Here is an 11209-nt window from a genome sequence, read left to right on the forward strand (position 1 = left end):
ATATTCACTGGATTAAATACTAGAAATGCGTCATAGCGGGCAAATTGAATTAAAGATAGATCACATGGTTGCTATCATATTCACTGGATTTCCAAGTCCAAATCACCGTTCATTACAGGTAGCAACCAAGACTGCAACACTGCACAGTCAACGAACACAAATATGCACAATGACGGACATGTTTAACAACATTATTCATGTCCTTTTATATCTACAACAATCCCCTTATGTACATGTTTAGGGAAGGAGTAAGTCATGTCGACGAGTTTTCATGAAGCTGTCTGAAGGCGTTTCATTATGACGATCACAAACACAAAGATCGAGACCAACAGAGAGGACCTCACTGCATCCTCAAACGCATCGTTCCCATCTGTCTCATTCTTCTGAAACAGGAACATCTGCTTTGCCAGCCTCGTGATCTTGTCGATGAACTCAATTAGCTTAGTCTTGGCATTTTCGAACATCCACCCAAGCGGTCCAGTGTTTGTGTCAACACGCTCTTCTGAGCTCCCGGTCTCACTGCTTTCGGAGGCACCTACAGTGTGCAAAGTTATAATCAACACAGTGAGCTAAGGAAATAAAACTCTGAAAATTAGTAGATTTCCCAAAAGATACCGCAATCACCCAAGAGACAGCATTTAAATGTACAAATCATATTAAACCAACATTCTCAGACAGTCACATCCACAAATACCACTGTAAAAGTGTAGTCCTGGCAGAACTCAAAAGATATTTACACGAGAACAAGAATGACTGGAAACAATTAACATAACTGTAAGCCAAATTACAAGCATCTGAAATCAAATGCATAGAAGAATAATGGGAAAAGGATCAATTGTAATTGGTGAATTTTTTATTGTGTGGATATTTTTATGAATCTATCCACGTGAGATGGATGTAATATACATAGGACAAATAATTTTGAAGATTAGATCTAAAATTTTAAGTTGAACAACTAGTTGTAGTTAAGCTAGAACACATGTCAACGTAAGCATCAAACTTGTGTGACAATTAGTAGATGTAAAGAAATGAACATATTTTTGCGATGAAAAGATTTCCCTCATAGATTTAGAATAAGAATAAACAAGTTCCAAAATTGATGCCTTCAAATTGATTGACTAGTGCTAATTTAGGATCATCTCTGAAATATACCTTCAAGAAAAGTTTTTTTCAGTTCCTGAACTGTTTTATTGTTCATCACGGCATCCCAAACAGCTTCATCAGATGAAATTGAAACAACCATTCTCTGCATGGGCAAAAAGAAAATAGAGGATAGATTATCCCAAATAATCATAATGACGCCCTACAGAAGGAGAAGAGCGTCTACATTACATAATATGCATCAAGATTATGTTGATTAGGCCATGATAGTCAAATGGTCAATGTCATCAGGATCCACACATTAATATCTCAATTCATCTAGCACTAGTAGCAATAAAAATGCTTTGGAGCAATGCCCACATTGTGCTCTTTCTATGCAATTGTCATATACAATAGGTCTTGTGATGAAGCAACTGTAACTTTAAAAGAAAACAAGCATCAAATTCAACTGATGTATTGATTTACATAACAAAGTTACTTATGGAGGAATCACCTCAATGGCCAATAGATTGACAAATGAAGAACAAGAAACAAATCAATGGTTAGATATTTCTATTTGGGCCTGTAAATCTACCCAAAGCATACTCCCAAAAATCAACCATAATACAGTAGCATAGAGATCAAACAGAATATAAAAAACGGCCAACAAAACCTAAAGAGAACAATTCTGATGATCACAGGAATTTATAGTGTGCCATGGTCTCTACACTTCAGGGTGTAGCTGAAAAATCTTGTAACTCAATTTTAAGATACAATTCATACTGGTTAATGTATAGAAGAAAAGTCAGTAAGCTAACTAAACCTGAAAATTTATTCTGATTACATTACTGATGATAAGCATGAAAAATTATAAACCAATAATTTCTCTCAGTGGTTCTACATGTCAGCATCCAATATCTGAGATTGTCTTTCTAATATCTTCTATAGAATAATTATATCTATAACAAGAAAATAGAAACTCTTCTGACAATTTGTCACGTAGTGAGAGACATGATGAGAAAAGATTAAATGCAATAAAAGTCAAGCGCAAACCTGAAGAGTTGCATTTGCATTGAACAATTGAAGTGCATCTAATGCATTCTGTCGTTCTTTATAGTTTGAGATGTCTGAACTATAAACTTGCATTGAAGGTTCAATCCAGTCAGGGTGGCACAATTCATCAGTGGACTCAGATGATGAGTTGTAGATCATGTTCATTTGAGCTATATTCTTATCGATTGCTTCAGAAGAATCATAATCCTCCAATTTCGGTTCATAGTTTACAATATGTGGGAAAACAACCGGGCCAAGCATCCTACAAGAGAGCGAAGAAAAAACATAGCTTCCAATGTCATCAAAAATTTATTTCTAAGTGGTTGCATAAGTGTTTGAGCTGAAGATTCAATTCGGTTGCGGTAGTATTCTATATTGCAGCCCCATATTGAATATGTAGGCAGCATATGTAGTATTCATACTGCATATACAATTAACTCCTATGTAATTCCAATTCAATTAGACAAATTCAATCAAATAAAAGATGGTATGGTCAAAATAACCTCGTATCCCTAACAAACGAGGAAGATAAAAAAAAGAAAACTCTTACAAAAAACTATTAATTCCAAGCTACACAAATAATCTCTACTGTTCCTGTTTGAAATCGGTGGAGATGGAATGCTGGACATGTGGCTCGGATGTTGATCAAATGAAGACTCCTCGCTATCAAAAGATAACTTCGAAGCACTCATGCATATCAAAAGAAGCATTAGTGACCGGCCCAGGAAGGGGTCCTCGGCATAGACTCTCCGACGCTCAAGTCAGTTATCGGTAGAAGGCAATGAAATGAATGAACAGTGGAAATTGCATAGTCTCGCGTAAATTGAGCGTACCTACGCTTGTAGATGGAGACCCCTTTTTATAGTATTACGGTTTGTTTGTGTACGAAGCTTAAAGCGTTTGACAGACCATAAAGATGCTCTGACATCTTTCCCAAAATGGACCTGCAATCTCTACGTTTGGCAGAGAGGCAGCTTCTGATGTACAATTTGCATATGGAATATTCACTATCTTTCGTGGCACAAAACGCCAAAAAGGAATATGAGGTCATTAGGTTGGGCCCACAACCCACTCACCAAACTGACATAGCTTTTCCTATGACTCGGTCGATAGTCGCTTGGCCGATCGGACATATAGAATGTAGTTGGGAATTCGTCCCTTACTCGGCTTATCGGTTTTAACTAAAGAGTTCAATCGGATCGAGCGTCCATTCAGCCGATCGAACCGTAGTTCCGATCGGCTAAACTGCACGACCGAGCTATTCAATTGTGCTATCTTAAAGAAACCTTGGCCCTGGATAATGTTGACTCGTCTTGAACTATTCGTCCATATTGAGAGGCTTGGCATCCGGCTGGCCCGATGTTCTGGTCAGATAACCTCTTGGTCCAATGGTTCAACCAGCCCATTGGGCCGATCAGATAACCTCTTGGTCGTGATGATTGACTGTGTTGGCTTTAAGGGTTGACCCTTCATTGACTTTGACCACTATGTCAACCAGCCTCCTGGAGTTTGACCCGATTCGGGGGCCCACCTCAATCGCCGAATCATTTACTATTTTATAAATTTTAAATTTTAGCCCTAAAAACTTTAAGAAAAATTATACTTCAGGCCTATTAATTATAAGATATTAGAAATTCACTCAAACTTTCTAGGTCGGCCACAATTTACTCAAGAAATAGATAGATAGAATACTTCACCAATCTCCTTGGCACCACATTAGACACTCAAATTTGATGGGCACACTTTTGACCACATCTAAAAAACCTGTTCAGCAAATGAGATCTGAAACATCAAGATCCATGTGTGTTTGACACTGGTGTCATTGAGTCCTTTAAAGAAAATAATATATAAGGCAGTGTCGTAAGTGTTATCACTTGTATTGTCAAACGTCTAACACGTAATTAATTTTAAACCAAGGAAGATCTCCAAATCTTTCATACGATTAATTTTATTTATTCAAAATATAGTAGTTGCTTTTATGCCAAAACCAGAACGGTACAGATTGGATTCACTTAATGCTCGATTTTACAAGGAAGGAAAAGCTCATACAAGTTTGATTAATTAGATATGCTATTTGGTAACAACAACGTGTTATCCTTCTTTTATATGCATATAAATAAATGTTTCAGATTCGACTAATTTGAAATATGATTCGGTATAATAATTTGTTATATTGAATGATATATGCAAATTAGATTTATTGTTATGATTTTAATTCAAAAGCTTATTTCGTACGGTAAATTTAAAATTCAATTTGTCTTCTTCTTCTTCTAAGATGATTCCCATCCACGAGCCATGATCCAGCTATGGCAGATGGAAGTGCAAGATTATTATTATTATTATTATTATTATTATTATTATTTTTTTATTTTTATTTTTTTTTTTTTTGAGAAGCAAACGAAGTTCTCAAAATACTTCATAGCTTCCATCTTATTTATTTACTTTTTTGATTAAAAAATTGAGGTTGCTTTTATATTTTAATAGGCAGAGCACAGATTGGGGAAAGCTTACTGCCGAAGGGTTGAGACGGCGTCCTCGGCCTCCTCCCTCGACGGCGCGCTCCCGAACACATGCCGGTCTTCCTTCACTTCCTCGTCCCAGAGCGGAGCCTCGTCTGCGACCCGCTCCCAGTCCTCCAGATCGGCGAGGCAGCCGGAGTGCGAGCTCCAGATCGAGGACGACCCGTTCTCCGCGGAGGCGAAGGTGGGCGAGGCCGCTCCGGAGGAGGACGACACGCGCATGGCGCCGGACGGAGGCTTGGTGCGGACGGAGGAGAGCGGCCCCAAGACACCGCCCCCAACCGCGCGGCCCATGGCCCGTAGGACGCTCCCGCTTACCATCGTCGGCGGCAGCGGCTTTGGCATCGAGTGTTGGGAGGTCGCGGCGGCGCTTCGAGGAGGCGGCGGCGAAGCAAAGGGAGGAGAAAGAGGTAGGGAAGGCAGTGAAGGTGCGGACGATGAGGTGTGGTTCGCAATGTATTCAATCGCATTTATGATGATGGTGAATGCATTTACGTCATAGAAAGAGATATAATAATAATAATAATAATAATAATAATGTTTAAAATTAATGACGGTGACTTGTTAATACGGATAAAGTGCGTAGATTTTAGAAATAAATTCATTATTTTAAAATTATTTAATCATTTAAAAACATAATTAAATTATAATAATTATTAGAGTATATTTATTTTAATGATTTATTAAATTTAATTACACACTGTTTCATACGCTTTTCTAATTATATAAAAAATTATAATATAGTGTGTAAATAGTAATTTTAAATATTAAAACATAATAAAATAAAATAATAGATGATTATAAATATATTTATAAGTTACTTATTAATTAATTAAAATAATAACATATTATACTTCCTAAATAAAATTTAGAGTTGTTAAGAGATTTTGACTTTTGATTTATAATTTAATTCTTATTTTAGTGTCAAAATTAAACCAAATCATGGTGTAACAGTTTTGGACTTTTAGTTGGTATGTACTATTTTTTTTTAGTCATTTTAATTACTTTAAGAAACATAATTAAATTTATAATTAAAAAAATTCTTGTATAATTTTTTTTTTCAATATAGAACATTCCTCAACAACCTCAACTTGACCAACTAACTTAACTTCTTATTTCTCCAAAATGAAGATCTTCTTATGTATCTTAGAAAACATATGGAGTAGTCTACCATGAGGATTGCTTTCAGCTTTATCCTGAGTTATTACTTATTATTGTTCCAACAATTTCATGGGTTAAATTCATCGCCAAACCAATTCATCTAGATAAACAAACTATATCATACCATCTACTCGATATCAATGAACTTTTGTCTCCTTTCTTACAATCTCGTTCAATGCTAGAATGTGGTGACTCCCAAAGGTCGTCCAGTTATAAAAGTTCTTAAAAAACAGTAACAACTTGATCCTCATGGCCTTTCTTCTAGCGTAATCACGACCCTCACATTATAAAACTCATGAAGCTTCGCGTGCAAGAAGCTCAACAATTAATTGAATAAGTTACCAAACAAAGCTCAATGCAACAAGAGATTGTGACATAAACAATAGAAAGGATGAATGAACGAGTACGCCATGAAGAAATAGATTCAGTCACTGTCATTTCGGAGTGCTTGCTTTTGTTTTTTTCCCCCTTAATTTTAAAACTGATAGAGAAGGATTCTCTTCATATTCACTTGCCATGATCATGGAAATTCAATTCAGCTCAAGGAAACACAAAATAGCTCAACATGTTATTCTTAAGATTATATTAATTAAATTAATTAAGATGACAGCAAGTTCTTATGATGCAAGAAAACTACTGAGTTTATCCCCATTTAATTCTTTAACACTTTTATGGTTATTGCGTGTTTTCTTCGCGGATAGGGAAGATTATTTTATTATTGTGTGCGTTTGAAAGTTGAGACTAGAAAAGAACATTTATGTTTATATTACCTTGATCTTCTTTTCACCAGATTCCGGAAGACAAGTATGTTACAGCTCACAAGCAAACTCAACTCTTCTTTTCATACGGTAACATTTGGATCACAATCGAAGGAAGAAACAAATTTTCTTCACTTTATATGCATGAGCATATCCTCTATCTTCATAACAGAACCAATGGTGTAGAGCAGGGTGCTCATTCAATTTCTCAAGCACCTACTGATCGATTCATACCATGCATCAGGTGAGTTTTAGTAGTTCCATGGACTGCTCTATTTTCTCACCAACACTGCTTGATACTTGTCTAAGCAAGTTCTGCACTCCATTCACCCACTTTTGCTTGGTGGTCTCGTTCTCACACTCGAACTCTATCAAACCCTGCGCTGTTCTCAGACCGAAGTAGCATCTCTCCTCCATAAACGCCTTTGCACACTCGGGCCACGCCGGAATCTCATCGTATACGCCATAGACAACACCTGGTTAATCACCAAGAATGGATACCGAAATTTAGAAGCTCTGGTTCAAGTGAGGAAGCAGCTAATGTCATGCCATTATCAACATCACTTACTCTTTTTCTTCTTGGAAAGTGCCCCTGCTATATGTTTGCTTTTGAGCTTCACTATGACCTGAGAGAATTGTATCCGTGTCAGATTACCAATCAATAATAGATTTGAGAACAATCAACAGCTAAAATTTGAGTTATCGATTACCTGTGACTTCCTGTTGATGTAGATTGATACTCTCTTCCAGTGCAAAGTTCCTGGAAAATTGATCAAACTGAAATTCAATTTTGTTGATCAATTGTGAAAATCCGAGCTGATAAATTCAGCTGCCTTACCTTTTCTGGTGCGTTTGAGCAGCTCGCCTTCTTTGCACCAGATATCTGGGCTTCCACATTGACTCTTCTCGTAAGGGATGACAGTGGCAGCGTTGTTCCTTGCTTCCCTGTTCAGTCTCAGCTTCAATGCAGCGGCTCCTCGTAGCGCTGTTAAGATTGAGAGGTCTTAATCAGTAAATTGGCGATCAGATCGCAATAATTTATCAATCAAAATCCAACCTGTTGCGGCAGCTGCTGTGAGAGTCATCAGATCTCCGGCAGTTTTTACGTCGACCGCAGATCGGACAGCAGAAGCCACAAGCTCGTGGTCGGCCCCCGCTTGCTCTGCGATCTCGATGCAGTGCGACGCCAAGATCTCGGTAGCAGAGGCCATGGCGGCGCTCATCTTCGATGTTTGGTTCTCGGAGTTCGAGGCCGCAGTGATGGCAGCAACAGCCGCAGCGACTCCGGCGACGGACACCGCGGCGTGGATGCGGGCTTTCTCGGCGCGGGCTTTCTCCTTGCTCCTCTCTTTGGTTCTGCTGCTTTCTTTTTGGTGAAACAGTTTCCCGATTGTTCTATTGTGGGTAATTATGTTGTTCCCGCCACCGCGAGGCTGTAGAATTAGTCGACAGAAACACGATGAATCTAAGAGATCCATTCCATCATCAACCATATAGCTAGAGGAGAGCGATCTTACTCGCTTACTGGCAGTTAGAGGAGCTCCGGCGTTGGCCGCAGCGACGACAAAAAAGTCCGGATGCATCATCTCCGGCAGACGATCCACCACGAAATTTCTCTTCTTGCTCCGAAGAAGGAGGGCCTTGGAGATCTCGGAAGCGGAGACGCTCCACGACCTGGCGAGGAACTCCATGGGCTCACGAGGGGTCTGCGGCGGGGGGATCTCCTGCATCTTAAGCGCACACTCCGGCTTCTCACGTTCTTCGCCCTCCAACCGGGCCAGATCGTCCCTCTTTTTGCTCCTCCACAAGTAGGCCTTCTCCATTCCCCTGCCTGCTTTATGCCGCTGAGACTGGTGAGATTGAGAGGAGATGATCTATATATATATATCAATACACATAAGCAAGAGGGCTGGGCTGGGCTGAGCACGAGAAGGGGGACAAGAAGCGGACAGACAGCGGGCAGCTGTTGCTGTTGCTGTTGCTGTTGCTCGCTGTTTTTGTCGTCGGATGCATCCGCTCGCGCTCGTCCCTGTGCGCTGGGCTTATCATGGCTCATCCACCTCAGTCAAACTCGACGACAGGTTCGCCTGGTAACCTGGCGGAGTCCCCTGCGGTGTTCCGCGATTCCCTACGCCTTTGTTTTGTTTTGTTCCGTTCCGGCAACAGCTGTCCGTAGCAGATTCACGAAGAAAGGTGTGTCCGGACGGGTACTTTCGGTGGCCGGGGCATCTCAAACTTTACCGCACACAACCGCTGCGTGGAATTCCAAGTGCGCGGATGCAAAGAATGACAAGTGGCGCAATTGTTTAGGCAGTGCGCTGCAACAATTTTCTCATGTCTATCAGTCACCGGCATCCACGTCGGTAACCGTGGCCAAAGCGAAAGCTCCTCGGCGAGCCGCGGCTCGGTTCTTGCTCATGGGATGCGCCATCAGGCAGCGCGGCTGCATGAGCAGTGTGGCACACACGGAGCGGCCTCCCGTTAGTTTAGTGTGGGTCAGTGTCTGAGCAGGCGGGCGGCCACTTGTGCCTGGTGATGGATCGCCACTCACTGCTTCCTCAGGATAAGTTGCGCGTCGCAATCATACTCTTGTCCCTTTCGCTTGCGGAGGAAGTGATCCCCTACCCATGTGTCTGTGCCATTCTACCTTACAACAATTAGCTCTGCACTAAAGCTGCTTTTGCTATTTTGTTAATAAAACACATATATTTGTTTTTTCCCATGAAAACACTGTGGTGCTTTGTTTTTTTAGCAGGCCTCCCTGTAGTAGAGTTGCCGGTTATAAAGGAATGGAGGAGACAAGACTGCAGAGTGAGAGAACGCAGTATATATATATATTTTCCTGATATTGTGGTAGGTATATTGGAACGAGTCTCCTTGTTCAGACAAAAAGCCGGTTCTCGGGGAAGAAGATAAAGTTAACTATCATGCTTGGCCTCGGCCGTCAAAATCTGCGATGATATATATAGAGACTATTAAAGGATGGGTAGGGAGCTACCAGGCAATCATTTGAAGAGACATTTCACTACAACTTGGCTAGGTTTCCGTTTATAATTGATTTGTGGGCTGTTCTGATAGGGAACATGAGATTATAACAGTTTGTTTATTACATTCGTGGTAAGAGGTGCTTCGACGGCTCCACACCCGTTGAAAGAGAGTAAATTTAAAAAAAATATTCAACTTCAATTTTTTTAAAATAAGCAAAATAATACAATTAGAAATTCACTATTATCCAAATTATTATTTGGCGAGCCATCCTAGGACGGTAAACGAGTCAAGTCAAGCAAAGTCAAACTTTGAAGTATTTAAATTTATTTGATAAGGTAACTGAGCTGAATCGAACTGAGCTTAAAATGAACTAAATTTTTTAAATGATTGTTCAACTTTGGCTTGGTTTATTTTTTTATGAATTTGAGATTGTTTGAAATTTGACTTGAGCTTGGTTCATTTAAATGTTATCAAGCTCTCAATTCAAGCTTGGCTTGAGCTTGGTTTGAGCTTGGTTTGAACTTGGCTTGAGCTTAATTTGAGCTTGGTTCGTTTAGATGTTATCGAGCTTTCAATTCAAGTTTTTTGATTGTTTGAAACTTAGTTGTTTGATTGGTTATTGAGTTTTATCATTTAAACTTATTTATTTTATTTTATTTTATTATTTATTTAGCATATTAAAAAGAGTTTTATTAATGAATATGATTCATGAACATTGTTCAGGAACATTATTTACAAATATTGTTCACAAACGTTAACAAGCTGAACACATATGTGTTTAAGCTTTTTTGTTTAGTTTAACGAGTTGTTTAAGCTTGTTTGTTTAATCAATCTTGTATATATTGAACGAACATAAAACAAGATCTTATCAAACCGAACACCAAACATGTTCACGAATACTTGATTTATTCACAACCCTAAGTCACCTAGTCATTATTTGATTATAAAATCAGTCTCTTTTGACTCTTTTATCAGCTATTAATTGGTTGTCACATTAGCCATTAATTACTTGATATATTTGACATTATTTTAACTATAATACATCTAATATTTGACTGATCGACAACGACTAAATAATCATCTCATCTCTTATAAAATGTGAGTTGCATTTCTCATTGGTAGGATTAAGAAATTCTATTTTCTACATAAAGCTTACAGAGATTCTTCTTCTCTATGTTTCTTATTCTCAAACAAGAGGGACAATCTTCCCCTCTTGTGAGAGAAGTTTTTATTACTCTTTGTAATACTCTTCTTGTAACATATCTTATGAATACAAGAGTGAGTTTTTAAGAGTGGCACTTCATCTCATGCAATCCAAATTGTTATGAATTTTCGACATGGTATCAGAGTAAGTTGGTTGGTTTCGATAGGACGTTTCAAGCTTATTATAGGCACTAGTTCAAGCAACCTTGATGAACCTTTATATGTTCTGCAAATATGAGAGATTTGCAAGCAAGTCCAGCACAACCTCATTATTGGTGCAATATCCCCTGGGTCAAGGTTGACCAGGTTTGAGTTGGCTCAAGTTTGAGTCTTGATGTTTAGGTTTCGATGTTTGACAATATATGAAGATTGCAGAAGCAATCATCCAATTGGAGAGATTGTTGATACAATTCCCCTCTGGTCTAGAATTGATCAGTTAGATAAGAA

At 39.0% G+C, this 11209-nt stretch overlaps 2 protein-coding genes across 2 annotated transcripts; both read right to left on the reverse strand.

The window, feature by feature from the left end:
- Nucleotides 1-68: 68 nt before the first annotated feature.
- On the reverse strand, nt 69-5126 carry LOC122016955. Its single transcript, XM_042574397.1, has 4 exons — nt 4645-5126; nt 2134-2395; nt 1153-1246; nt 69-535 (listed from the first exon to the last, which is right to left on the reverse strand). The coding sequence occupies exons 1-4, from the start codon at nt 4995-4997 to the stop codon at nt 270-272; spliced, it is 975 nt and encodes a 324-aa protein (XP_042430331.1). The 5' UTR covers nt 4998-5126; the 3' UTR covers nt 69-269.
- Nucleotides 5127-6555: 1429 nt separating this feature from the next.
- On the reverse strand, nt 6556-8444 carry LOC122017001 (VAN3-binding protein-like). Its single transcript, XM_042574453.1, has 6 exons — nt 8089-8444; nt 7629-8004; nt 7410-7556; nt 7282-7331; nt 7140-7197; nt 6556-7047 (listed from the first exon to the last, which is right to left on the reverse strand). Exons 1-6 carry the CDS (start codon nt 8392-8394, stop codon nt 6812-6814), a joined length of 1173 nt encoding a protein of 390 aa, XP_042430387.1. The 5' UTR covers nt 8395-8444; the 3' UTR covers nt 6556-6811.
- Between the last annotated feature and the right edge of the window lie 2765 nt (nt 8445-11209).

Source organism: Zingiber officinale, chromosome 8B (assembly GCF_018446385.1).
Source record: "Zingiber officinale cultivar Zhangliang chromosome 8B, Zo_v1.1, whole genome shotgun sequence".
Classification (NCBI taxonomy): Eukaryota; Viridiplantae; Streptophyta; class Magnoliopsida; order Zingiberales; family Zingiberaceae; genus Zingiber; species Zingiber officinale.

Coding starts and splice junctions, on each gene's coding strand:
- LOC122017001 (XM_042574453.1), bottom strand. CDS start 8,394: ATGGAGAAGGCCTACTTGTGGAGGAGCAAAAAGAGGGACGATCTGGCC. Junction 7,557..7,628: donor CACAGCAGCTGCCGCAACAG/GTTGGATTTTGA, acceptor CAATCTTAACAG/CGCTACGAGGAGCCGCTGCA. Junction 7,198..7,281: donor ACATCAACAGGAAGTCACAG/GTAATCGATAAC, acceptor CAATTCTCTCAG/GTCATAGTGAAGCTCAAAAG.
- LOC122016955 (XM_042574397.1), bottom strand. CDS start 4,997: ATGCCAAAGCCGCTGCCGCCGACGATGGTAAGCGGGAGCGTCCTACGG. Junction 2,396..4,644: donor GCCGTCTCAACCCTTCGGCA/GTAAGCTTTCCC, acceptor GCTCTCTTGTAG/GATGCTTGGCCCGGTTGTTT. Junction 536..1,152: donor GAAAAAAACTTTTCTTGAAG/GTATATTTCAGA, acceptor TGCACACTGTAG/GTGCCTCCGAAAGCAGTGAG.